Below are 27,520 nucleotides of genomic sequence, written 5' to 3' on the forward strand. Positions count from 1 at the left end.
TACGCTGCAAGCTTCCAGGGAACATTCTGGCTTTGTCTCCTGTCTCCTCTGGTAACAGGATTATAGACGTGTTCTAAGGCACCCAGCTTTTCATGAGTTCTGGGCATCTAGCTCAGGCCCTCATGCATGCCTAGAAGCACTTTATCTAGTGATCCAGCTCCTCAGCCCTCCATAGGTCTTTTTATTTGCATTTATTTATTTAGATCTCAAACTCACTATATATCCAAGAATGATATTGAACTCCTATCTGTGTCTCCAAAGCAGTGGTTCTCAATCTGTGGGTTGTGACTCCTTTGGTGGTAGAAGAGCCCTTTCAATAGGTCACTATCAGATATTTACATTATGATTCTTAACAGTAGCAGAGTTACCATTATGACATAGCAACACAATAATGCTATGGTGGAGGGGACACCACAACATAAAAACTGCATCAAAGTGTTGCAGGATAGGGCCAGGAGGTGGTGGCATATGCCTTTAGTCCCAGCACTCGGGAGGCAGAGGCAGGCAGATCTCTGTGAGTTCGAGACCAGCCTGGTCTACAGAGCAAGTTCCAGGACAGTCTCCAAAGCTACAGAGAAACCCTGTCTCAAAAAAAAAAAAACCAAAAAAAAAGTGTTGTAGTGTTAGGAAGGTTGAGAACCACTGCTTTAAAGTATTTTGATTACAAGTATGGGTTGCCTCAGTTAGCTCGTTTTTGTGTTTAGTTTAGTATGACCTCGGGGACAGGGTGATCATTCTGACATAAAGTTCACAGACTGAAAGATGGCCAAGACAAATCACTGGATTCAAGCAAAGATGACAGTACTACATACGGTAGTCTATGGCAGTCATCCAAAGTCAGGAGGCTAACGCAGGAGGATGCTTTACAGACAAGCATGGGCTAAGTGAGACTTTGCCTCATTAAAGTAGGGTTGTAGCTGGGCATGGTAGCACAGCCTTTAAATCCCAGCATTTGGGAGGCAGAGACAGACAGATCTCTGTGAGTTCAAGGCCAGCCACAGTTATATGAAGAGCCCCTGTCTCAAAACAACAAAAATAGAATTGTAGCCCAAGCATTCTCAGGAAAAACTCTATTTTTTTCCTAATTAGTTTTATATTTATGTATTTATTGCTGGGTGGTAGTGGAACACACCTTCAATCCCAGCACTTGGGAGGCAGAAGCAGATGGATCTCTGTAAGTTCAAGGCCACCCTGGGCTACAGAGTTGAGTTCCACGACAGCCAGGGCTGTTACACAAAGAAACCCTGTCTTGAAAAGGCTAAATAGGGATGGAGAGATGGCTCAGCCGTTAAGAGCACTGGCTGCTTTCCCAGAAGTCCTGAGTTCAATTCCCAGCAACCACATGGTGGCTCACAACCATCTGTGATGAAATCTGGCGCCCCCTTCTGGCCTGCAGCAGACAGAATACTTTACACAATAAATAAATCTGTCTCAAAACAACGAAACACAATTTTTCTTTTTTATATTTGTGTATGAATATGCACCACTTGAGTTGCTGAGGGTTATATAAGATTATGAGCCAATATATGGGTGCCAGGAATCAGATCCAGGCCCTCTGCAAGAAGAACAAACACTTTTTAAGTTTTTCAAGATGGTTTGTGTAGCATTGGCTATGCTTGCATTAGCTCTATAGACCAGGCTGGCCTCAGAGAGATCTGCCTGCCTCTCTGCCTGGGACTCATGGCAAGCAATCCCATCTCAGCAGCCCTCTATTTTCTTCATATGTAGACCAGATTGGCTTCCGAGTAAAACAAGCCTGTCTCTCCTCTAACTCCCCAGGGCAGATCAAAGCATGTGCCGTCATTTTATGCTTAAACACATGTGGTGTGTCCATAGGCACATGTGGAAGCCAGAGTGTGACATCAGGTGTCTTCTTTTTTTGTTTTGCTTTTGGTTTCTTGAGAGAGGGTTTCTCTGTGTAGCCCTGGCTGACTATCCTGGAACTCACAGAAATCTGCCTGCCTCTTCCTCCTGAGAGCTGGAACTAAACACACATGCTATTTTTCTTTTTTTTTAAAGCCAGCCCTGGCTGGTCCTGAATTCAGAGATCCACTTGCCTCTCTCCAGGTGTTGGGATTAAAGGTGTTTGTACCACTGCTCCTTCTGGGACATAAGAGCTCTCAAAACCTTGAACTCCCTATTTCAGCTAGAGAGCTGCCAATAAGTCCCAGGAGCCACCTGCCAGCCCACAGTGTTGTAGTTACGGGCACACAACACTATATGATTTTACCCGAGTGCTGGAGATGGGAACCCTGGCTGGCCCTCATAATTGGATAGGGTTTCTCTGTGGCTTTGGCGCCTGTCCTGGAACTTGCTCTATAGACCAGGCTGGTCTCGAACTCACAGAGATCCGCCTGCCTCTGCCTCCTGAGTGCTGGGATTATAGGCGTGCGCTACCACCTCCCGCCTAAAATGTTGACAACAACGCTGACTCCCCAGGCACTATCAGAACTGGTTTCCCTAATTATCTCCATTTCATTCATGACAATCCCAGTCCATTCCAAGGCCTTTCCAACCTCTGTGGGGGAAGCTCTGCCTTCCCATAGATGGCGCCTACTCATTTCAAATACCGTGCTCAAGAAAGGCCTTTCATAGAGTTGCGGAGATGGCTCACAGGTTAAGAGTGATTGACATTCTTGCAGAGGACCCAAGCTGAGATGCCAACAAACATCCAGGTGGCTTACTATATATAACTCCAGCTCCAGGGGATCCGAAATTCTCTCTGGCCGACGTGGGAACCCACAGCCATACACACAAACAATAAATAAATACCAATAAAAAATTTGGAGCTTTCCCTGACCTTCAACATATAAGCAGCATCCAACCCAGACCTCATATCACCAGAACTAGTTCTTTGCAAAACTTGCTCCCGGGTGGTTGGCACAGAGGGATTCCGGAAGCGTATGTGGACGAATGCGCCCCATCCTGGGGTCGCAGCGACAGCTGACCCCGCGTCAAAGTGGGGTTCAGGAGCGCTGGGAAATCCTGCCCTGGCTGCCCTAGTGCAGATATGAAACGCAGCAGACCTTTTTTTCCACAAAGCAGGACCCACCGCCAAAGGGGGAGCTGCCACCAGCAGGGGCCCGGGACGGGCAGCGAGCGAGGCAGGCAGTCCCCGGGCGGCCGCGGTGGGCGGCGCCGGGCCTGAGGGCAGCTCTCTGGGAAGGCTCGCGCGGGGCCCACACGGCGCCGGGGCTTCCTCGGCCCCGGGCGGGGGTCTCGGGAGGGCAGAGTGGTGCACACGCCGTTACTGCAGGCGGCCGAGGGAAGGAGGGCGGGGGGCGAGCAGCCGCGAGCACCCGGCCGGGCGCCGGGCGGGCGGGCGGGCGCCGGGGGCGGGAGGGCTGGAAGGGGGGCTGTTACCTGCAACATCCCGGTTGTCCATCTTGAGACTCATCCAATCCCACAATGCTCCGGCGCCACCTGAGAGGAGGGAGTCGGGGCTGTGGTGCGCTTGGTCTGGTGGGAAATGTAGTCCTCCTCCGCCAATCACGTCCCACTCTTGTAGGACAGCGAGTGTCGTCTCCGCAGAGACGCCGGCGTCCGTTCGTGAAGGTGCGCCGCTGTCGGGCGCGATGATGCAGAGGCGTCGTCCTCTCCTCAGACTCTCCCTCGGCCGCAGCCACAGCGATACACACTATAAATCCCACAAGACCTTGCGCAGCCGTTCTCGCGAGAACCGCAGACACCCAGGCCCCGCCCTTCGCAGCGCTTCCGCCTGTCCGTGGAGGCGGCTTGTTGTTGTGCAGGCCAAGATGGCGGCTCAGGCGCGGCGGCGGCGGCTCAGGCGGCGGCGGCGGCGCAGGCGGCCGCGGCTCAGGCTGCGCAGGCCGAAGCGGCCGAGTCCTGGTACCTGGCTCTCCTGGGTTTCGCCGAGCACTTCCGCACGTCCAGTCCGCCCAAGATCCGCTTGTGCGTGCACTGCCTGCAGGCCGTGTTTCCCTTCAAGCCGCCTCAGCGGATCGAGGCCCGGACGCACCTGCAGCTCGGCTCCGTGCTTTACCACCACACGAAGAACAGCGAGCAGGCGCGGAGCCACTTGGAGAAGGCGGTGAGCGGGCGGGCGGGCGGCGGCGGGCGCGCGACCCTCCGCCTCCATCGCCCGCACCTGCGGGGACAGACGCGGCTCCGCCAGGCCCTCACCGGGAACAGCACGGCTCCCGCATCCCGATCTCAGGGTTGCATGGCCGTGGGGTCGGCCTGCAGAGACGTAGGAAGAAGTCTAGACTCCCCTCGAGACGAAAGAGAGGTCCTAGGAAATCTGGGAGGTACCAGGCCTGGGATTCCGACACTCGGGTGTCTGAGCCTTTGTCCTTTGTGCCGGGGTTATTGGGGGAGGCGAGACCCTGAGCCCGGGCTTGAGCATTGATGTCTTGTGAGGAAGTGAAGAACGTAGATTCCAGAGGCAGTGGCTCCGCCGGGATCTGGAGGACGGTCTCACCGTTGATGCCGCCTTCTCCCTCCGTGTAGTAGTCTATCTTTGAAGGTGTCCCCACTGCACCTCCAGTTGTGACATCTTGGTGCTTACCAGAATTTGAGGAGGTAGCTGTCATTCCTCTCCTTAATAAATTATGTGGCTGTAGACTTATTCTCATTGAAACTGTGTCCTTTTTACCTATCTCTGTTCTGATTGAAGGAGCTCGTCGAATCATCTCAGATGTTTAAATGCGCTGTCAGTGAGTAAATTGCCTTCAGGAAGGTCTCAAAACCCTAGTTTCCCAGCCTGTGTAGTTAGCGCTTCTAATCCACACTGACCAACTAAGTTCCTTATTTCATGGCTTAGGGAGGTGAAGTGATATAGCAAAGATCACCCTGTGAGGTTTTGTTTTTGTTTTGATTTGGTTTTTTTTGTTTTTTGTTTTTTGTTGTTGTTGTTGTTGTTGTTGTACTTGGACGAAAGTGTTACTACGTAGCACAAAAGCGCTTCAGGATTCCCAGCAATCATCCTGCCCACCTAAGTACTGGGATTACAGCTATTGTTGGGCATGCCTGTGAGGTGGGCATTTATGGTAGAGGAAGAGGATAATAAACAAAAGGCTAGATAGCAAGCCTGGGCTATATATGCCTCAAAGAAAGTAGGTCTGGCTAGAAGACTTGGTGGGTAAAGGCTTTTGTAGCACAAGCCTAGTAGCCTGAGTTTGAGCCTTAGAACCCACAATGAAAGGTGATGACTGACTCCCAAACATTGTCTGCTTATCTCAGCGTGTGCCTGCACTCACACACATCTCTCTCTCTCTCTCTCTCTCTCTCTCTCTCTCTCTCTCTCTCTCTCTCTCTCTCACACACACACACACACACACACACACACACACACACACACACACTCTAAAGTTAATTTTAAAAATAAAGTGAAGATCCAGGTGTGTTGGTGGATGCTTCCCTCTCCCAGCACTCAGGAGACAGGCAGTCTTATCTTAGTGAGTGTTGCAGAACATCCAGGGCTACATAGAAGACCCTGTCTCAAAAAGAACTGATGATGATGAAAACAAAGCAATTTTTAAAATGGGCTCAAAATTTGTGGATTTTTAAATTATTTTTAATTATGTGTGGGTATATGAACATTAATGCTGTGCCCACTGAGGTCAGAGTCCTGTGTGAGTTGCCTAACGGAGGTGCTGGGAACAGAACTTGGGTCCTGTGCAGAGCAGTGTGTGCTCTTAACTGCTGAGCCCATCTCTCTAGACCCCTCAGTTTAATGATAACCAGTTCCCATACTAGAACAAGATATCGTTGTGTTGGTGAAGTTTTTTCTTTTGTTCTTTTGTTCTGCTTTTTTAATTATTATTATTATTCGTCAAGGAGATACTTGTTCCCCTCCAACCAAGTGTCAAGCCTGTTTTGGGTTCTCTGGGTATTAGCTGACTAGAACAGTCCCTTCCTATGGAAGCTTTTTTTGGGGGGAGGGGTTCGAGACAGGGTTTCTCTGTGGCTTTGGAGGCTGCCCTGGAACTAGCTCTTGTAGACCAGGCTGGTCTCGAACTCACAGAGATCCGCCTGCCTCTGCTGGCTTAAAGGCATGTGCCACCACCTCCGGTGGAAGCTTTTTCTTTAGTGAGACTAGCAGTCAATAAGGCTGTTAGTGTAAGAGTTGTGGACACTGGACCGGGGGAAGGTGTAGTGATGATGTCAGGCTAGTTTGAAGAGTGGGATGAGGGACTCTTACTTGCACAAGTGACATTTGAATAGTGTGAGCTAATGACCCTCTCAGGGCTTCACTGACAAGGAGTGCCTGTGGCCACTAGTGGAGTGGAGTGCCTCTGCCAAGCTTCAGTGTAGAGCAGGCTACTTCTGAAACACTCTTCTTTCTTGTTGAGGGCACCTAATCGCACATCTCCCTTGCTCCCTTGTTTCCGTGGGTGTCAGTGTGTCCTCATATTTCATCTGCTCAGCCCTGTACAATCATGCCTGAAGTTGCTCTTTTTTAGCCCTTGCCTTTGAGAGCAGTGACTGAAGCCTTACCAGTGTGAAGTGCTTTCCCTTGGTGTAATAGAAGCTGACTCCTGAGAGGTCTTCCACAGAACCACCCCAGCTCAATACGTGGAAAGCCCTGTTCATCTCAGCTGCTTCTCCTTCAAAATCTGAGTGAATTTCAATTAAAGTGACTCTAGGACCCTGTACATAAGCCACTCTGTGCTGCCATGCTATATCACCAGGCCCTTCATTTATTCTTACAGCACCTCCCCAAATCACAGCTGTGAACTTGTACTCTCTCTCCTCTAGGACCCACTCAGTAAAGAATCACAGTATGAATCAGCATAACCCTGTGATCCCAGGTACTTAGAGCCCTATCACGGGGATTCAGCCAGCCCAGGAATTCCATGCTAGCCTGAGCCATAGGACAAGATACTCTTTTCTTTAAAAAACTAAAAGCATAATTGGCTTCTCTTAGACAGTGCCAGGGTGAGAGGTGTGGACCACCACATCTGGCTGGTTGGTTCTTAGATTTGAAATTGTACGTTCTGTTCCCTCCTCCCCGTGCTGGCCTTTATCAGCTTGTCTACGCTGTGGATGATGCCACCTGTTAGTTAACCCAGGTATCAAGTAAGGTGCCGAAGTGCTGCATTCAACAGCTCTTCAGTTGTAGCCTGATGTCTAGACACAGTCCCTGTGTCATTCAGTCACCTTACAGAGTATAGCAACTGTTACCATAAATAAAGTAGGGTAAGTTCAAAGCAATAAGGTACTTTGAGAAAGAGACCATGATCCCATAATATTTGATTGGGTATGTGGGAAAGCTGGGTGGGAGTGTTTGTCTGTCTTTTGTTTTTGTTTTGTTTTGTTTTGTTTTTTGTTTTTTAATGTGAATTGGTGTTTTGCCTGCATGTATATCTATGTGAGGGTGTCAGATCCTCTAGAACTGGAGTTGCAGACTGTTGTGAACCTCCATGTCCTGGAATAGCTGCCAGTGCTCTTAACTGCTCAGCCATCTCTCCATCCCTGGGAATGTTTGTCTTACGCTGGCTTCCTAGCAGCACTTGGAGTCTCGGGAAATCCTGTAAATAAGAGAAGGCCAGAAATTTAACACACACACACACACACACACACACACACACACACACACACACACACGTCCCTCTTTAGAGGGTGTAAAGCCGTCCTCTTTAGAATCCTTGTGGGATGTGCACATGTGGGAATTCTTGCTGCTCAGAAACGCCCCAGCAAGCCACAATGGTCTGAACTCTTCATCTTCATAGAAACTACTTTCCTTGAGCCTGAAAGCTGATGTGTGAGGCTGCATTCTTTCGCAGATTCTGCTATTTCTGTGTGAATTTGATCTTGTCTTCAAAGCCAAAATGTGGCATCTGCCTCATTTTCACACCCATCCTTCAAGCAGACAGGTTCATTTCAGTGGTCTGCCCTTCTCCCATGAGACTGAAAGACTGTGAGTGGTGTTAGTAGTTTTCTCCCTGAGTTTGAGACAGGAATGGAAACTGAACCTGGAGATCACCAATTGTGTAGACTGGCTGTCCAGCAAACCCAGGAATCCTTGTTCTCTGCTTCCCAGAACTGGAGTCCAGGGCCTGCATCATAGAACCTTGCTTATGTAGGTGCTGGGCATCAGAACTCAGGTAGTACTTGCTGACTGAGCATCTCCCAGCCTCCTCTTAATTTGTAGTGCTAGATATTAAACCTAGGCGTTTGCTACATGCTTGAGCATGCGTCCTACCGCATGCTTCCTACTAGCTCTGCGAATCCCAGACTTTGTTCTTTGAATCCCATACTCTCTTTTGTCTCTGGCTCTGCAGTGTATATTACTATTCTTAAATGCTCCCCATTTGAAAGCCACGGAGAAAGGAATTGTTGTTTTCTGCATCTATAGTTATTCTCTGGCCTGGCTGAGGATACCACAGTGATGGCTTGCTTTCTCTAAGTTATTTTGCTAGGTGGGGTTGGCCGGGTTGATCTCAAGCTCCTGGGCAAGTGTGTGCAGTACCCGCCCTAACTGCTCTGTGATGACGGCTTTGCTCATCTGACCTGGAAAGCAGCTCTCACTGTTATTCTCTGCTTAGCCTGGGAGTCTCTTCCCTTTCTCTTGGTGTCTGAGGCTCATCAGATGGAGCAGCTCTTTCTCTCCTGGATATTGACCATGTACTACTAGATTCCATGCTGTATAGTCCTGCAGTAGAAACCCATGCCCAGGCTTCCGCCATGGTGCAGAACAGTTCCATGAACTATAACCTGTGCTTCTTCCTGTTTCCCTTTGTGCTCTCTCCTCTCTCACTCTCTCCATCACCTCTGACTTCAAGACCTAAAGTCAGCATCACCATTCATTCTGACTCACCTCTGCTTGCCTCTTCCAGTTCATCCTGTCTTCAGAACACTGTTCTGTTCTCTATGTTTATGTGCCAACCCTGTGTTAAGCTCCCTCTCACTGGGTCCTCAGCAATGGAATAAAGCCCTCCTGACTTGGAGGCTCACAACAGTCTGCAACTCCAGTTCTAGAGGATCTGACGCCCTCGATGTGCATACACATTGTTTAGTGTATGCACGCATGTGCCCGGGTCCTGCCTGTGTCAGTCCCACCCTACAGAGGCCATCTATTCCGAACTGATGTCTTTGGGGCTGCAATCGGAGCCAGCCAAACAGCCCCGGTTCCATCCCTGAGTGGGAGAGTGTGGCCTCGGGGTAGCCAGGAGACCGACGCATCTTGTCATCTCAGGAGGGCTCTCAGTCCATGCTGGAGTCTGGAGTCCACGGTTTATTCAAGCATCCTCTTAAAAAGCTTTCCAACTGTGGGGGTGACCACAGAAGACATCTATTATCATGTATAAAGCTGATGTCAAATATTTCCTTTAATCCTAGAGACACCCCTAAAACTGTACATCCTCACCAGCCTCTCCCCAGTCCCTAGGCATGCATATAAGCCCTCAGAATAGGTGTGGGACCACCCAGGGCCTAGGTCTGTTGTCATGCAAACTAGGAGACACTCTCCACTGAGGCCAAGCCATCCAGCTGTAACCAGCTGCCATCTAAAAGACAATGTGAGATTCGAGCTCATGGGATAGAGCTTGAGGCCTGTATCCAAAATACCCATAATTGATGTTTTTGGGCTCCAACATATGTACACAGAGCATGTGTGCAGGTCACAGGACAACTTGTGGGAGTCTGCTCTCCTAGGTGCTCAGGCTTGGTGCTAAGCACCCTCTGAGACGGCTTGTCCACCCCTCCTATTTCCTTATGCCCACACTCAGATGTTGGCTGGAAGCTGTTCCAGAACTTTAGGTGCCCATAGCAGGACTAGGGAAGCTCCCTCTGTTTCCAGTCTTGATTGTGGCAGTCACTAGCTATCTCTACTTGGGTTAGGAGACCTGTGTTACTTTGTTTCCTATGAATAAGAAGCCTGTAAACTGGGTGTGCTGACTCATCCTTATAATCCCTGCACTTTGGAGGCTGAGACAGAAAAAAAAAGATGCTAGTAGTTCAAGGCCAGCATGACCTTGCCTCAAAAACCAAAAATCATGAGGCTGGGCAAAGCCCACTGGGTGAAAACTGTTGCTATTGAAGAATGAGGACCTGAGTGCAGATCTCAGTCTCTACCTGAAAGAACTGGCCTGTGCGTATAGCCCCACTGGGGACCCCAGGGCTGTGGCTGCTGAGGAAGGAGAACTAGGGCTTGCTAACTGCTAGCTTACCCCTGCTCAAGGGAGTAACGGAGAGAGCATGGTGAGAACTGGCTCCTTGCTGGGCACTGGTGGTGCATGCCTTGAATCCCAGTACTCGGGAATCAGAGGCAGCCCGATTACAGCGGGTTTGAGGCCAGCATGGTCTACAGAGGGAGTTCCAGGACAACCCGGACTATTACACACAGAAACCCTGTCTTAGAAAACAAAACAAAATAATAAAAAGAACTGACTTCTACAAGCTGACCTCCACATTCACACCACGGCCTGTTGAATGCATGTGTGCTTGTACACATGTAATAAATCACAAATAAATAGATTTTAAAAAATAACCTGGGAGGTACTTTGATTCTTCCCCACTAGGTCAGGCTCCACACCCAGGGGTGGACTCCTAGTCACCACTACTGCATGAGTGGCGCTAAGCCACCAGCTTTGTAGCCTAGCTGGTCCAGGTCTTGGTCCCTTTCTTACTAGCTTTTCTGTGTCCGGAGCATCCTGCTTCCTCTTTCCTACAGAGCCCTGTACTCACATTCTACTCTAGCCTTCAAAGCCCAGCACTAAGTACCCCATTTTGTGTAGCCCTTTGACCCAGTGGAGTGGGCCACGGCCCAGTCCACCAGTCTACACCTGTCAGGCTCTTCTCAAATGTTAGTTTCTTGGTTACTGTTTGTTGGACCCTAGGTTGGCAGGTCAGTGTTAGATGTTCTTAGGAAGTCCCTGAAGTGAAGATCCCAATGACTGTGCTTTGCATGGCACCCTAGCTAGGAGCCTGTTGGAACATGCAGCTTTAGACACAGTGGTTCCCTAAATCAAAGCTGGCCCTCTGAATACTTTTATTTATTACTTATTTATTTGGAGACAGAGTTTCACCATTAGCTTTGGGTAGCTGTGTAGACCAGTCTGGCCTCAAACTCATAAAGATCCACCTGCTTCTGCCTCTCCCGTGCAGGATTAAAGGTGTGCGTCACCATGCTTCTATTTGTGTGTGCATCTGAATGTGTGTGCCTGTGGAGGCTAAAGATGTTGAGAAACTAGAGTTACAGATGGTTGTCAGCTACCCAGCATGACGGGTTCTGGGAACCAAGCGTGAGTCCTCTGCAAGAACAGTAAACACTCCTAACCACTGAGCATCTCCCCAGGGTTTTTTGTTGTTTTGAGGGTGTTTTGGTACACTTCCCTTCTGAGGCTAGCTATGCCAACTTCAAGCCTCTTTGATATGCCACTTCTTTAGGAGGGATATGTCCCTATACACCAACCTCTTCCCCAAGTATAACTCACTCTTTGGGCAAAGCTTTGTTGAATGTGCCAGATACCATCAGCCCTGCTGAAGCATGGAATATGGCCTAGATTACGCTGGGGTTCCCTCCCTGGAGTAAGTGGGAGCATTAGCTCCTTGTCTGATGTTAGAAGGAGAGGTCCCCTCTTTGTTAGGCATCTATTAAGTGCTCTGCAGCTTCCATTCCCCCTGGCCAGATTGCAGGAAGAAGGCTTGTAGATTCAAAATACCTTTATTCAGGTAAATACCAGCCAAGCACAAGCCAGGGCGTGCCCAGAGGCAGCAAGGCAGGGAGGCCAGAGAGAAGGGGCCCCCACGTGTCTGCAGCCCCTTAAGAATCTAACACAAGTCATCCTGACCTCACCTTGACCACGCCCTGACAGGCGTGGTCAAGCACACCTGTAGCCAGCCCTTAGGAGGCATGGTTACAGTATCTCCCTACAGAGGTCCCCTCTTTATTAGGCATCTATTAAGTGCTCTGCAGCTTCCATTCCCCCTGGCCAGATTGCAGGAAAGCAAGCGTACACACACACTGTTCTTGGTGATGGGCACACTGTGCCAGCCCCAGCATGAACTGCATAGCTAGGTACCAAGCATTTGACCCAAAATTAATTAATCCTTTTTCTTTCTCTTTCAGTGGTTGATATCACAACAAGTATCCTTTTCTTGTGTGTGTTGTGGGGTGCCTGTGCTGGTGATGGAACCCAGGACCTGGAGCATGCTAAGCAAGTGTTCTGCCACTTAGCCACACCCTAAGGCCCTGTACTGTACTCTTGAGGGAATGTTCTGCTTGAATGAAAATCTGTGGTAAAAGCTAAAAACATCCCCTTCCCTGGCATACCATGTGCCCTAGCTGCCCTGGAAGCCAGCCACTGCTCTGGGCAGCAGGGTCCTTATCCTGCAGCATGGAGGGGCAGGAGGACTCACTTGGAGCTGTGGCCCTTTTAAAAGAGAAGTCTGGGCCAGGTGGTGGTGGCACATGCCTTTAATCCCAGCACTTGGGAGGCAGAGGCAGGTGAATCTCTGTGAGTTTGAGACCAGCCTGGTCTACAGAGTGAGTTCCAGGACAGCCAGAGCTACACAGAGAAACCCTGTCTCAAAACCAAAACAAACAAAGAAATGTCTTTGCATTGTACTTCCTTACCTGGACTTCCCCAGATCCCACAGTTTGAAGATGTTAAATTTGAGGCAGCAAGCCTGTTGTCAGAGCTGTATTGTCAAGAGGTGAGAACATGTTACTAGTTCTGAAAGCAGAGTCTCCCTGTCTCCTGGGCCTACCAGGAGATTATGGCTGCCAGTTGGGTAGAAGTTCACATTGTATTCCACCCTCAGACCCTAGGAATTCACACCATGATTGCTGCAGACACCAGAACTAGGAGGTGCTCAGGGCCCCCCACCCTTCAGCTTTTATTTTTATTCTATGGGTGTTCAGTGTTTTGTATATGTGAGTGTACCACATCCTTGCCAGTTGTCCAGAGTTTAGAAGAAGATATGAGATCCCATGGAACTGGAGTAACAGATGGTTGCTGCCATGTGGTGCTGGAAACTGAATCTAGGCCCTCTGCAAGATCAGCAAGTACCTGTAACCACCGAGCCATCTCTCCAGCTACCCCACCCGTGTGTGTGTGTGTGTGTGTGTGTGTGTGTGTGTCTGTGTGTGTGTCTGTGTGTGTGTCTGTGTGTGTGTCTGTGTGTGTGTCTGTGTGTGTGTCTGTGTGTGTGTCTGTGTGTGTGTCTGTGTGTGTGTGTGTGTCTCTGTGTGTCTCTGTGTGTGTGTGTGTGTGTCTCTCTCTGTGTGTGTGTGTGTGTGTGTGTGTGAGAGAGAGAGAGACAGACAGACAGACAGACAGACAGACAGACAGACAGACAGACAGACAGACACGGTCTCACTATGTACCTACCTACCCCCTAACTGGACAAGAATTTGCTGTGTAGCCTAGCCTAGACTGGCTTCAAAGCTGCCTGATTACTGAGATCCCAGGTGACATAGCCTACCATACTTGTCTGAATAACAGAGAGACTATTATATTTTATATTCTAAACTTTTGGGGTTTGTTTGTTGAATTTTGTTTTGTTCCTTGTTTTGTTTTTTGAGTTTTTGGGGTTTTTTTGTTTGTTTGTTTGTTTGTTTGTTTTTTGAGACAGGATCTCTCTACATATCTCTGGCTGTCCTCCAGCCCACTATGTAGACCAAGCTGAACTCAAGCTCAGAGAGATCTGCATCTTTAATGCCGAGATTAAAGGCATAAGCCACCACGCTTGCCTTTTATACTCTAAATTAAATTTAAAAACAAAAACAAAAACCTTGGAACAGAGTGGCTTAGCTGGCCTTAAACTCATAGGCAGTCCTGCTTCAGGCTCCCAAGCATTGATAAGTCAGGTGTGAGCCACCACTCCTGTCAAGAAGTGATTTCAGAAGCCATCCAGACTTTTCCCCAAGCAGCAAGTACTAGCATTCCCATCTTACCCCATAAAGTGGCAGCTGCTATATCAGGGTTCAGCTCCACCGCCAGCTTGTCCTCGTCCTTAAACTTGAAACTGTTTCCTTTCAGAACTCTGTGGATGCAGCAAAGCCACTGCTGCGGAAAGCCATTCAGATCTCACAACAGACGCCATACTGGCACTGCCGCCTGCTCTTCCAGCTCGCCGTGAGTACAGGAGCTAGTGAGACCTTGAGGCATGAACTCAAGTGCCAGTCACACAGGCTGTCCTTGGGAGGCCTCCTGGCTACCATAGAGGGACAGGCTGCTCTACTCTGTCAGTCACCTCTTTCCTGTATCCTGTCTACATCTTTTTCTCAGGGGTACCTGGGTGACCCCTTGCTGGTGTTGCCTGCCCTTGACCTGGCCATCTGTCATGTCCCCTGTCTCCTGTGATACAGCCCTCTCGCCCCCATAGCCAAAGACACTGGACTTCAGGACCTTTCCCTAGGAGATCTCCTTGGGCTTCCATGTTCACATTGTCTCCTTGTGTCCTCCCCTGTGCTGTTGCCAGCAGCTGAGGAAGTGGGCTAGGCAGCTACATGACACTGTGTGCAAGGGAGCCGAGCTCCATACCAAGTATCTGCACATGACCTTCCAGGGATCCACAGATTTGGTCTCTCAGTTGTTCAGGATTCCTTATTCCCTTGCTCCTGAGGGAGTCCTTCCTAGTAACCCACTTGGTATGCACTGGGTCTGCCCGAGAGCCTGGACTGCTGATTCAGTGCACTGGTAAGCTGAAGTGACAGCATGAGGCATGTGTACTCAACTGTGTACTCAGCAGTTAGCGTTGATAGCTGCTTTGGTGCTTGAGCTCCAAACTAACACTGTAGTGACTGTGCTGATGTTGGCAGCTCAGCCACACTGAGGCAAGTTAAGGATAGGCATTGGCAGACATGGTCATTGCTTTTTCTCCTCTTCAGCAACTGCACACACTGGAGAAGGACCTGGTATCAGCCTGTGACCTCCTGGGCGTGGGTGCTGAGTATGCCCGAGTGGTGGGATCTGAATATACACGGTAGGCCCCTCCCATCCCTTTCCTCCTCCTCTCTTAACTTAGAGCTTGGCTGTCCTGCCACTGACCCTAAACATAGCACCTTACTGTACGAAGGGGACCTCTGGTGTAGTGACATGCAGTTAATCCTAGCAAGCGGCCCGTTAATTCACAAGACATGAGAGCCTATGTCTCATTGGTAGAGTTGGTACTGACAATTCTTGACAGTTCTTTCTGTTTTTTGTTGTTGTTGTTGTTTTGGAGATAGGGTTTCTCTGTGTATCTTTGGAGCCTGTCCTGGAACTCGCTCTGTGGACCAGGCTGACCTCATACAGAGATCCGCCTGCCTCTGCCTCCTGAGTTCTGGGATTAAAGGAGTCTGCCACCACTGCCCAGCCTTTCTCTGGTATTTTTGAGACAGGCTGCCACTACTGTAGCCCAAGATGGCCCCAACTACTTCCTGTAATCCTCCTGCCTCAGCCTCCCCTAGGATGATAGGTTTGCACTTCCACAGATTTCCATAGATTTGCAGCTTCTAAATCTCTTGAAATGGAAAGTGCTGGTAGGATTCGTTCGGCCACAGGCTTTATTGCACAGGTGCCTTCTCAGCAGCCAAGTGTGTTTCAGTGTCCCGCCATCTGCATGCTGCTCTTGTTGAGTGAGGCAGAGAAAGGTGGGCTGGCATTGGTGTGAGAGGGCAGCCTGTCTGTCTCAGTCTCACCATGTCTATAGATCTGCTTGGGGAAGTCCAAGAGGGGGGCTAGGGAAGGGCATTGACTTGGTCCAGTGTTAGGAATTCACACCCTTAATCCTGTGAGGGACCTTGGTGGGGGGGCATGGTCCAGTTCACAGGTGAGGTGATGGCCTCCCGAGCCAGTTCCTGCTTCAGACATCCTTTGTGCCTGGCCCACATCAGTGTTGGAGCATTAGCATTAGGGTGACTTGAGAGTGCTGTCTTCTGTGCTGCCCTTTTGTAATGCTCACAGGTGTGTCTGCATCTTGTGAAACAGTAGCTACTGAAGCTGGAGTGGATCCCAAGTTAAAGGTTGAAGTGCATGGAGAGGTAGATGAGTGGTCAAGAGCAATCCAAACCCAGGTCCACTCCTCAGCACCTACATCAGGAGAGTCACGGTTCCCTGTAACTCCAGTGCCCAGACATCTGGCAGGCCCTGTGGCTTCCTGGGGCAGCACCTGCATGCAGGCGGTACACTTGTGCATGTAGGCACACACATAGACATAAACAAAAATAAATTTTATGTGTGTGTCTGTGTGTGTACGTACATACATACATACCTATACATACACACCTATACATACGTATATATTTGAGACAAGGTTCTCTCATGTAGCTCTGACTTTCTGGGAATTCCATTATGTAGACCATATGGTCTTGAACTCACAGAGATCCACCTCTCTCTGCCTTTTGAGTACTGGGATCAAAGGTGTGCACCACTATTCCCAGTTAATATGGTTTGTGGTGGGTTCTTTGTTTTGTTTTGTTTTTTTAAGTTCAAAGTTAAGCTGGGAGTACAGTGCAGTAGCAGAGTGTAAGACCCTAAGTTCAATTCCCAACATGCCCCCCCCCCCCCCCCGAGAAACATACTCATGGTCATCCTCAGCTGCGTAGTCAGTTTGAGGCCAACCTGGGTTACATGTGCCCTCCCCTCCCATGTATATAAATCAGAACAAAATGCAGCACTCTAAAGAGGTTTGCTACTACGCACACCTCTGGGGTGGGGGCAGCCTTATTGATCCCCAGGATACCTGGTGTCTTTCAAACCTAATGTCTTGTCTCTTTTCCAGGGCACTATTCCTGCTCAGCAAGGGGATGGTAAGTCAAGGCTGGATGGGTGCAGCCATATTGCAAGAAGGAAGCCACCTTGCAAGGAGGCCATATTGCAAGAAGGAAGGGACTTGGTTACTCGGTGTGTTCTCAAGAACAAGGGCTCTGCTCTAGCAGGCTTCATTTGGGGCCCTGAGGTTTTAGGTGGTAGGTGTGCTATTGAGGAAGCTGCTGTGGAGCCACTTGTACAGTTTCTTTGTTGTATCCAGGTTTGTTTATTTGAGACAGGGTGTCTGTGTGTAGCTCTGGCTATCCTGAAACTATGTAGACCAGGCTGACCTCAAACTCAGAGATCCACCTGCTTCTGCCTCCCGAGTACTAGGATTAAAGGCGAGCATTGCCATTCCTGACATCATTGCACCCAGCCTTGTCCTGGCTGGGGTGTGTGTGTGTGTGTGTGTGTGTGTGTGTGTGTGTGTGTGTGTGTGGCGGGGGGGGGCGGGGTCCTCACCTGTTAGACCGGTGACAGTTAACACCCTTGTCATCATCCCTTCCAGTTGCTGCTGATGGAGCGTAAACTGCAAGAGGTGCACCCACTGCTCACGCTGTGTGGGCAAATCGTGGAGAACTGGCAAGGCAACCCCATCCAGAAGGAGTCATTGCGTGTCTTCTTCCTGGTGCTGCAGGTGACCCACTACCTGGATGCTGGGCAGGTGTGTGATCTCTCTGGCAGGGGGAGGGTTGCTCATGATGTGGCGTCATTGTTGTATGTTTGTGAGTGCACCAACACAGATGCTCCAGCACAGGTGCAGTTCCACCATGCGCTGTGACATAACCCAAAGGGCAGGAGTTGCTTGGGGTTTATTCTAGTGGCCCTGTTGTCATTTGAGTAAGAACGTGTGGCCCCACATCTGTTGAGTGCACACATGGTTGGAGGTCTCTGGGGCAGCTCATGGAAGCCATGAGAACAAAAGAGAGAGGGAGTCGCGCAGCAGGCTCCCTTTCCTTAGCTCACAGCAGCTTTGTGAGGGTCAGTAGGGACCTTGGTGTGGCTTCATGTCTGCATTGAAGACCTGGCACCTGAGTTTGTGTGATGGCCTCAGCCTATGATGAATGGGAGCCATCTTGCCTACTCTGGCCTTTGCCTGCTCCTATGGGCTCACTGGATACACACCCCTGTGCGGTACTGGGCCAGTGTTAATGAGGACCCGGAAGTGCTTAGTAAACCTATTGTTCGTAAGGGCATTGTGTTCTTGTTGGGCCCAGCTCTTCACACAGCATGGAAAACATGGCAGTGGTGGGTTGTTCCTGACTGCTGAGAGCCACAACCATCCTGAGAGACTCAGGATGGCAGACAGAAGGGTTGGTAGGGGCTACACTGCCAACAGGGCTTCTGTTTCTTGGAGGCTACTGCTGGGCCTCTTCTGGCCTCCTTGAGTGAGGCCTGACTGCTGGGAGACTGAGTATAACTCAGTCAGGATCTGTGTTCCCTGCCAAAGAGCTAGCCTGGACCTGGGGAGGTGGACCCCTGCAATAGGAAGGGAAGCCCCATACAGGAGCTGGGTAGGATTGCTAGACCTCCTGGGGTGTGGTGCTGAGGCATGTTGTGCTGCAGGTGAAGAGTGTCAAGCCATGTCTGAAGCAGCTGCAGCAGTGTATCCAGACCATCTCCACACTGCATGACGATGAGATCCTGCCCAGCAACCCCGCGGACCTCTTCCACTGGCTGCCTAAGGAGCATATGTGCGTGCTCGTCTACCTGGTGAGTCCCGCCACCCTGGGCCTGGGATGGGAGAGGACCCCGTGACCACTACCCACTCTCCTTACAGGTCACAGTGATGCATTCGATGCAGGCTGGCTACCTAGAGAAGGCACAGAAGTATACAGACAAGGCACTCATGCAGTTGGAAAAGCTCAAGAGTAAGTGCCACCTGAGTGGGAACCCCAAGCAACCCCAGCAGCTCCAAGGTGTCCTTAACATTACAGCATGTCCACACCCAGGGGGGCCAGGGTCAGGACCTAGCTCTCACCTACCTGCTTGAATCCTCCCGAGTATGGACTCTGCACACACTTAACTTTGATGTTTCCTGGGATGTATGTGGCCTTAGTATTGATCTAAATCTCTTTGTCCCTGTGCCCTCCTGAGCACTGCTGACGGGAGAAGTAAGCTGGGGACACCAGAGCATGTGGAACTACCTCTCATTCCCTTAAGCTGGATTGGGCAAGAACTAAGCCCCTTTTTTTCCACCCAAGGAGAGCTGTGCAAGGTTGCCAGGAGCTGTATGGGGTCCCCATAGCTTGAATCTTGGCCCAGGCATGCACAGTTCAAGACATCTTGGAGAACCCACTCAGCAGGTTCTTGAGCTCTTAGCAGGGGTGGCGGCTGTGCCAGCCTCTGTAGAGCTGACCTGTGTGTGGCACAGTGCTCAGCCCACAATATCCCGTGGCTTTTGGTGCTTGGGATCCAGGCCAGTATCTGTGCTTGCCAAGGCCCTGCTTACCTGAGCACCACTGAATGGGGATTTCTTTGCCTTGGAACACTTCACATTGGCCTTGGCTTGAGCTTATGTCCTTATCTAGAAGGGAAGAGGTTGTAGGAGGGCTGGTGTGGGGAGGGCCCTGTGGGACTATTGCCTGTATGCTTAACCCTGCCTCCTGTTTCCAGTGCTAGACTGCAGCCCCATTCTGTCATCCTTCCAAGTGATCCTGCTGGAGCACATCATCATGTGCCGTCTCGTCACAGGCCACAAGGCCACTGCACTACAGGAGGTAGTGAGCTCAGAGCAGGACGAGGGGGCCAGCCTGCGGAGGGGCCCAAGTACCAAGAGGGGAGGGTACAGTGACCTCATTGTCACTGCTCTAGCATGGTGAGCTCTCTAAAACTTGCTTGCTCAGGGAACATTGTAATATGACTGGGATCCATGTCACCAAAATGCCCACCTTCCTGGGAACATTGGGAAGGCACCTTATAGCCTGTAGCCAAAGTACTCAGTTGAAGCTGGGCCAATGGTCAGCATGGGCAAGGAAAGATGAGGTCAGGGTCAGCCTCCTATGACAGCTCTTCCTGTCAAGGCTTTGACCCTAGGATGGCAAGCATGTCTTCCAGCCTTGAGGCCATACTCCAATACCAGGTACGAAGGAAGGCAGTGACCTCCATTCTCTCCTCAGATCTCTCAGGTCTGCCAGCTGTGCCAGCAGTCCCCCCGTCTCTTCTCCAACCATGCCGCTCAGTTGCACACACTGCTGGTGAGTTTGCCCTGGGTGCTGGGCCCCAGTGAGCTCTGTTCTGTTGTGGGGGTGGGCAGCCCTTCCCAATAGTGTGAAGTTCATCCCAGAGGCCCAGGTATACATTGTGCTTCTCTGGGGCCACTGTGTCAGCTGCCCTGATTCTGACCTGAGTCCCAGCAGCCTCGAGAGCTGCCCCACATCTGTCCTGTCCTTGCAGGGCCTGTACTGTGTCTCCGTGAACTGTATGGACAATGCAGAAGCCCAATTCACCACAGCCCTACGGGTAAGGCTAGCTCCCTGAGTAGCAATATGATGTAAAGTTGGCTACCCCCCAGAGAGGATGGAGACCAGCTTAGGTCTGCTGCTAGAACTGTAGGCTTTGAGCCCATAGTCAGCCTGACACTCACCATGACAATGACACAGTTCTTGTTGAGGTGGGAGCTGGCTGGGGTGAAGGGTTCCTGGACACTCTGGGCAGTTATGAGGGAAGTACATATGATTCAAGGCCATAGGGACACTGGTGGCCACTTGGACACCTAGTAAGTGCCAGAACACTCTCAGGCTGTGTCGGCTTGTGTGGGTGACCAGTGAGTGAGACGTCCTTATCCTACCTAAAGAGGTAGGTGTTCAAGGACAGAACAGGGTTTGCCTCAGGGAGGAGCTCTCCGACAAGGCATCCATACCCTTAGGCTACTGACCTCCTACAGGCTCCTGCTGTTCCTGAGAAACTGGTCCCATTTTTACCAGAGTGGTTCAGATGCCTCTTGGGCTAGCTCACCTCCCAGCTCTGCTCACCTGGCCGGGATCAGGAAAGGCTACCTTGGCCTCAGTGTCTGAGGAAAGGGAGGCTACTGACCCATTCCCCAGGGACCCCCCCCCCCCAGCAGAGATTTGGATGAGCAGGATTCTGTTCTGTGAGCAAGGTGACTAGGGCATCTCTGACTGTGGGATGGGTGTTCCTTCCTTGGTGTTCTCCATGTCTGTGGGTGCTGGGTGAAGAGCCAACTAGCTGCCAACTCCGCTGGCTCTACCCTTATCTCCCTTGGCCTCAGGCCATCCTGCTGCAATGCCTAGGCCCTTGTGCAATGCCAGAAAATTCACATTCTTATTGGTTGTCTTACTTTCTTCATGTGGCTTTGGCTCTGCAACACAATGCTGAACTCATGTGCTGAGGGGAATCCTATTGGAGAATCCATAGAGGAAGAGGAGCTAGGACAGGCACAAACCTCACCCTCAAATTCAGGATCTTTCTGTTGCCCACAGCTGACAGTCCAGTGCTGCTGAAACTCAGGTCAGGGAAGGTTACTCTGGGCTTTTGTGTGCCCAGACAGCCTGCTTGCAGACCCTGTACTTCACTGGGCATGCCCACTGTAGGAGCCTGGGCTCAAAGGGCCCAGACTGTTTAGAATCTCATATTCTTTCCTCCTTCCTTCGATCCCATACTGGAGATTAAACCCAGAATTTCACACATGCCAGGCAAGTACTATACTACAGCTTCTGCTCATGGTTTTTAAGAGGATATATCAGTTGCACAGGCTGGCCTTAAATTCTGATCTTGCCAGGTTGGGTATAGTGGTACACACCTTTAATCCCAGCACTTGGGAGGCAGGGTTAGGTGGCTCTCAGAGTTCTAGGCCACCCTGGTCTACAGAGCAAGTTCAAATGACAGCCAGGTCTGTTACAGAGAAACTGTGCATTGAAAAACCATAAGAAACTGGGCATTAGTGACACACACCTTTAATCCAGCACTCAGGAGGCAGTGGCAGGTGGATCTTTGAGTTCGAGACCAGCCTGGTCTACAAGAGCAAGTTCCAGGACAGGCTCCAAAGCTACACAGAGAAACCCTGTCTCGGGAAAAAAAGAAAAAGAATTTTCTGATCTTGCCTCAACCTCCCAAATGCTGGGGTGACCAGCCTCTACCACCACAACTGGCAGTCAGCTCATTCTCTTGACTATCTAACGTCCACAATCTGTAGTTCAATGGCAGAAAACATGCCTAACATGCTTCAAGGCTTGGGTATATATCTGTTGGCAAAAAACAAAAACAAAAAATAAGCCAAGATGGGTGTAGGCCTGTCATCCCAGCACTCAGGAAACTGAGGCAGAATGATCGAGAATTGCAGGCCAGTCTGGGCTATGTGTTAAGACCACGTCTTGCCATTATCCACGATTGGTCATTGACAGGATCAGGATAGGTAGCTTTACTGTTCACTTTCTAAATGTCCCAGGACATGGCTGTTGTAGAAAGAGCTAACCTCCACTTTATGCTTAGGTTTGGAGTGAGCCGGGTGGGTTAGGCCCAAGCAAAGTGTGGCAGTGACCAGGCTGGCTTTCTAAATGCCCTGTCTTCTATTCCAGCTCACCAACCACCAGGAGCTATGGGCCTTCATTGTGACCAACCTTGCGAGTGTGTATATACGGGAAGGAAATAGACACCAAGAGGTAGTAGGTGACATGCTTCATGTTTGGTATCTTTCCTACATCTCTTGTTTAGGGGGCTGTGAGTGTCCTGGACACCCACAGACCTTAGAAAAGCCCAAATGTTTAGCTTTCTATGAGGGTGCAGCTTTTGAGGGGTCCGGACAGGGACTGGAGCCTCACTCCTGCAGCCATGTGGCCTCTGTCCCAACCTTAGCCACTCAGCTTTATTGACCCCTCATTATGCTTTTTTTTAAACATATTTGTGATGCTGGGGTACAACCCAAGGCCTCTTCATGCTGCCAAGTGTTCTGCCACAGAGCAATACCCTAACCCCAAATCAAGGGAAGGAAGGTTTTATATGGGTGGACCTCTGCCACCTGATTGTCAGGGAGCTGAGGCAGAACTCTTGGGTCACAAGGATGCTATCCCACCTAATGTCCCCACTCTCCTACATGGTTCCCTCAGATGGACAACCCCATGTCTGAGGCTGTTCTGGGCAGGCATGCTACACATATTGTGATGCTTTTCCCACGGAATGGAGAAAGCCCTATCCCCTGTAGCATGTTCAGGGCCTGGCCTCCTGGGGTGGAGCTCAGGCCTGACTGACTGACATTTCTCCACCAGCTGTACAGTTTGCTTGAGAGGATAAACCCAGACCACAGCTTCCCAGTCAGGTGAGTAGCTTGTGTCCAACACAGACATTCCATGCCCCGATGGAAAGTTTCTACACCCCATAAACCTCTCCTCCAATGCAGCAATCCAAATCAGACCAAACCAAACTGAATTCAAAAAAACCCACATTTAATGGATACAATGCTCCCAGGAGGATTTCCAGCCTCACAGAGAGGAGTCGGGAAAGAGAGACTGGAAAAACCACGAGTCTCTTTTCTGGGAGGCAGTTTAAAAAATGTGGACCCTGTGGAAGTGGTCTTGAGCATCTCTGGGGTGGGGAGATCATTTTGGGGGTGGGGCACTTGGGTGGAACTTCCACCATAACACCCAGTCTGCCACACAGGCTCAACACAGTTTGCACCCCATCCTTCAGACAGTCTGTAGGGGCTCCCTTTGGGAAAACTTTCTCCCATCCCCATCTGTGACTCTCTGCTTCCTTCTCTGCAGCTCACACTGCCTGCGAGCGGCAGCTTTCTATGTTCGAGGACTCTTCTCCTTCTTTCAGGGCCGCTACAATGAAGCCAAGTGAGTTTAGATTGGGGTACCATGTGTGATGGCCTCTCTTCCCTCAGGCTGCCTCAGCTTCTCTGTGACTGATATGCCTGCAGGGTATCAGCATCTGTCCCCTTGTGCAGGCGATTTCTTCGAGAAACTCTAAAGATGTCGAATGCAGAGGACCTGAACCGCCTCACAGCCTGCTCCCTTGTACTGCTGGGCCACATCTTCTATGTGCTGGGGAATCACAGGGTAAGTCCCTGCCTGGCCAACGGGCAGGGGGCGGCCTGGGAAGCAGCATTGTGGAGCTTGGTACTTCCTGTCCTGAATTCCAGGGAAGCATACTGTGGAATACCACACTCTACCAACACACAGGGAATGGGAGGCATGGGGCCTGAGTGTTGGGTTGTGTTTGTTTTTGTTGTTTGAGACAGTGTTTCTCTGTGTAGCCATGCTGTCCTGGAACTCGCTTTGTAGGCTGGCCTCAAACTCACAGATATCCACCTGCTTCTGCCTCTTGAGTGCTGGGATTAAAGGCGTGCACTACCACCATCCATCGTTTCTTTCTTTTCTTCCTTTCTTTTTTTTTTTTTTTTTTATATGATTGCTCTGCCTTTATGTATGCCTACATTCTGGAAGAGGTCAGATCCCATTACAGATGGTTGTGAGCCACAATGTGGTTGTTGGAAATTGAACTCAGGACCCCTGAAAGAGCAGCCAGGGCTCTTAACCACTGAGCCATCTCTCCAGCCCTCCAGTGCGGTTCTCCCCCCCCCCCCCCATCATTTCATTTTCTCGGACGGGCAAGAGGCATCCTGTGGCCCAATCATTGCTTCATGTGCAGAGTAGGGGCAAGGATGCTCAGTTTGTTCTTTTCTATGTGGACAAGAATACTTCAGGGGAGCCAGGTGGTGGTGGCGTATGCCTTTAATCCCAGCACTCAGGAGGCAGAGTCAGGCGGATCTCTGCATTCGAGACCTACCTGGATAACCTCCAAAGCCACAGAGAAACCCTGTCTCAAAACACCCCCCCCCAAAAAAAAAGGAAACAAATACTTCAAAGGACCATTTTAGGTATTAGGTAGGCTCTGAAGTTGGAATAGGAGTTTGACCAGCAGCTGAGGAACATAAAGTAGGCAGGTGGAGTCAAAACCACCTGCTCATTCTTAGTTTTTGATTGGCAGGAGAGTAATAACATGGTGGTGCCTGCCATGCAGCTGGCCAGCAAGATCCCAGACATGTCTGTGCAGCTGTGGTCATCAGCCCTCCTGAGAGGTGAGAGTCAACAAGGTTCCCAGGCATGTCTGTGGGGCCCTGAAAACCATATGAGCAGGAGTACATCTCCAGGGAGGTTTTCTTTTTGTTTATTACAGACAGGGTTTTCTTATGTAGGCCTGGCTGGCCTGGAATTCTATGTAGACAAGGCTGGTCTTGAACTCACAGAGATTTACACTCCTTTGTCTGCCAAGCCACCATGCCTGGCTTTCCAGGGAACTTTTTAAGGTGGGGCTGTGCTTCTGCTTATCGGGCTTCGTGGGTGATCTTCCTGGGCTTGGATTCCCAAGGGCAATTGCGGTATGTTTTGGGTGGTATGGGCTTGGCCACCCAGGAGATGAAGCAGGCAGTGACACCTGCCCCATCCTCAGATCTAAACAAGGCGTGTGGGAATGCCATGGATGCCCATGAGGCCGCACAGATGCACCAGAACTTCTCACAGCAGCTGCTGCAGGACCACATTGAGGCCTGCAGCCTCCCAGAGCACAACCTCATTACGGTATACAGGGTGGGAAACAGACATGGGGTGAGGAATTCCTGCTCCTCGGGTGTGGATGGGCTATGTCAGTTGTCCCTCTCCCTTGGAAGGGCCACTAGACTTACCCATGTGTGTTCTCCTCACAGTGGACAGATGGCCCACCCCCTGTGCAGTTCCAAGCTCAGAATGGACCCAACACTAGCCTGGCCAGCCTTCTGTGAGCCCCGTATGGCCTGTGTCCCCAAGTTGGACCCAACACTGGAGCTCTCTGGGAACAAAACCACCAGGGTATCCACCAGCCCCTCACCATTGTCCAGAGCTAAGTCCCAGGAGTACTGGGAGCCATCATCTGCCTCTGAGGGCGACAGCCAGTCCTACCTGTACCAGGACTCAGTGGCATCTGTTGGAGGGGACTGATGACATAACCTGTGTGTGTCTCATCTGAGGAACAGGATGACAGTCTCTGTCGGGGCATCATTAGACTGCTCAACCAAACCTTGGTGCCCACTACCTAAGTGCAACTGCACCAAGTAGCCTCCAGTCCAGGACAAGCTGAGGGGAGAGCAATAACCCTCATTTTCCTGCTGTTCTTCCAGTGTCCCTGCACTCAGGGACCTCTGAGGACCTGGAAGTCAGCCTCTCAACAACTGTTCCTGGAAGGGGCCCCAGTGTGGAGAAGGAGCCTGGGACAAGGCATGCATGTGCAGTTGGTGTAGCTGTGACCTTGTCCCAGAGTGCCCTCGGCAAGCTCCTCTCTCATATTCAACATCACCTCTTGGCCCTGCCAGGGCCCTCGGCAAAGTCCGCTGGACCTGAATGAAGGAGCTTCCTTCCTGGCAGCTATGTGGCCTTTTCAGAGAGGACAGCTATGAGACCACCTCAACTCCTTCTCTTGGCTTGAGGACTACACCAAGGGTGGCACAGACTTGTGGTACCTGGGCAGGTGCTCTCTTGGATGGCAAATGTGGTGCTTGGGAGCTGTCACCCAGGCACCATGAAGGCTGCTTCTCAGAGCTTTGGAGTCCATGACTGAAGGGACAAGGCTCCAAGGCCTTTGTGGACATCCTCATGGAGCCATGTGGCAGCCTCTGCCCACAGCCAGGCACCCCCACCTTTTCTGTCTTCCTGCAACCCCTTGGGTCCCAGGGACCTTCTCAGTGTCTGTATCACAGCCCAGCCTATTTATTTTTTTGTTTTTGTTGTTGTTTTTATTTTTTGGTTTTTTTTTTTTTTTTTTTTTTTTTTTTTTTGCTTCTAGGGCATTTTGTATATAGAGCAATTCAGACAAGAACCTTGCAACTTAACACCTGTCCTGATGTTAAGAGTGCTTTTAGTGACCATGTCTCAGGCATGTGACAGCTAAGGATGGAGTCATGACAAACTCCATGGTCGGTGTTAAGGGTTCCACCGAAGTGAAACCTCCCTGACCCCCATCGCAGTCACCACAGTGTCCACTAACTAAAGATGGAGAGAAAAGCCCAAAAGGGCCAGCACACATGGACATTATGGCCTAGGAGGTGTGCCAAAAGCCAGGGAGCCAGGCTGAGGTGTAGCCTTATACATGGCTGTCGCCCCTTGAGCCACAGGTGACTGTTGAATGAAGGAAGGCATGTTATGAGTGTGTAGAGAAAGTTTTTTAACATGGTGGCATCGCCTGGTTTTTAACATCCTATGCTTTTAATCAAGAACTTAACAATTGTAATGCAAGAGCTATGGGAAGTCTGCCTGTGTTTGCTGGTCTCTTCCTGCAGGGCTGCCACTCCTGCCCGCCCGCCGCCCGCCCAATGTTTGCATTTTCTCACCCTCCAGCCCTCCCAGCAGCCCCTCTACTATGGACTTCAGCCCAGGGACAGAGGCACAGCCCCTTTCTGACTCAGCCTAGTGGGAAGCTGGTCCACAGCCCTTTTTTCTGTTTGATTTTGGGTGTTTGGTTGATTGGTTTCTTTGTTTATGCTTGTTTTGAGTGCTCTGCAATGTAACAACAGTGACCAGCCTGAGTAACTCAGTTCTCTTGTCACAGCCTCCCAACAGCTGGGATTACAGGGAAATTCCACCAAGCCTGGCTATGGGGTTTTGATTGGAAGTGTTTAGAGCTTTTTTTTTTTTTTTTTTTTGAGTCAGAATCTCTTATTTATGAATGACCCTTAAGTCTGATTTTCCTCCCTCTACTAACCTAGTAGGGTTTGATAAGCATTTGCTACCACACCTGTTTTACCTGGAGCTGCTAGGCCAGCGGACCGCCAGCTGAGCCATAGCTACATCCCTTAGTCCTGTGTCTTGATACATTTGGTTTGGACC

General features: G+C 50.5%; 3 protein-coding genes across 3 annotated transcripts in view; 2 read left to right on the plus strand and 1 right to left on the minus strand.

Moving 5' to 3' along the window:
* The window catches only part of Sugp1 (SURP and G-patch domain containing 1), a 27,114-nt gene extending 23,493 nt beyond the window's left edge, over positions 1–3,621 (minus strand). Inside the window, exon 1 of the mRNA XM_027394630.2 lies at positions 3,364–3,621. Coding sequence (XP_027250431.1) covers positions 3,364–3,397 — 34 coding nt within the window. The 5' untranslated portion in view covers positions 3,398–3,621. The remainder of the gene's footprint in view (positions 1–3,363) is intronic.
* On the plus strand, positions 3,409–17,155 carry LOC118237723 (MAU2 chromatid cohesion factor homolog). Its single transcript, XM_035451460.1, has 7 exons — positions 3,409–3,555; positions 3,665–4,051; positions 12,035–12,052; positions 12,556–12,621; positions 13,950–14,045; positions 14,801–14,895; positions 16,675–17,155. Exons 1-7 carry the CDS (start codon positions 3,409–3,411, stop codon positions 16,826–16,828), a joined length of 963 nt encoding a protein of 320 aa, XP_035307351.1. The 3' UTR covers positions 16,829–17,155.
* Positions 16,711–26,945, plus strand: Mau2 (MAU2 sister chromatid cohesion factor). The gene is made up of 14 exons (XM_035451857.1): positions 16,711–16,796; positions 17,212–17,367; positions 18,270–18,416; positions 18,484–18,574; positions 19,320–19,423; positions 19,823–19,900; positions 20,100–20,165; positions 22,241–22,327; positions 22,928–22,977; positions 23,423–23,500; positions 23,611–23,722; positions 24,654–24,744; positions 25,116–25,243; positions 25,369–26,945. The coding sequence occupies exons 2-14, from the start codon at positions 17,221–17,223 to the stop codon at positions 25,441–25,443; spliced, it is 1,254 nt and encodes a 417-aa protein (XP_035307748.1). The 5' UTR covers positions 16,711–16,796; positions 17,212–17,220; the 3' UTR covers positions 25,444–26,945.
* Positions 26,946–27,520: the final 575 nt, after the last annotated feature.

Source organism: Cricetulus griseus (genome assembly GCF_003668045.3).
Source record: "Cricetulus griseus strain 17A/GY chromosome 1 unlocalized genomic scaffold, alternate assembly CriGri-PICRH-1.0 chr1_0, whole genome shotgun sequence".
Taxonomy (NCBI): Eukaryota; Metazoa; Chordata; class Mammalia; order Rodentia; family Cricetidae; genus Cricetulus; species Cricetulus griseus.

Excerpts from the sequence above, each read along its gene's own strand:
- LOC118237723 (XM_035451460.1), top strand. The coding sequence starts at position 3,409 with ATGCTCCGGCGCCACCTGAGAGGAGGGAGTCGGGGCTGTGGTGCGCTT. Across the intron at positions 3,556-3,664 it reads GCCGGCGTCCGTTCGTGAAG|CCGTTCTCGCGAGAACCGCA; the intron begins GTGCGCCGCTGT and ends GACCTTGCGCAG. Across the intron at positions 12,622-13,949 it reads CAGAGCTGTATTGTCAAGAG|AACTCTGTGGATGCAGCAAA; the intron begins GTGAGAACATGT and ends GTTTCCTTTCAG.
- Mau2 (XM_035451857.1), top strand. The coding sequence starts at position 17,221 with ATGGAGCGTAAACTGCAAGAGGTGCACCCACTGCTCACGCTGTGTGGG. Across the intron at positions 22,328-22,927 it reads GAAATAGACACCAAGAGGTA|CTGTACAGTTTGCTTGAGAG; the intron begins GTAGGTGACATG and ends TTTCTCCACCAG. Across the intron at positions 25,244-25,368 it reads CAGAGCACAACCTCATTACG|TGGACAGATGGCCCACCCCC; the intron begins GTATACAGGGTG and ends TTCTCCTCACAG.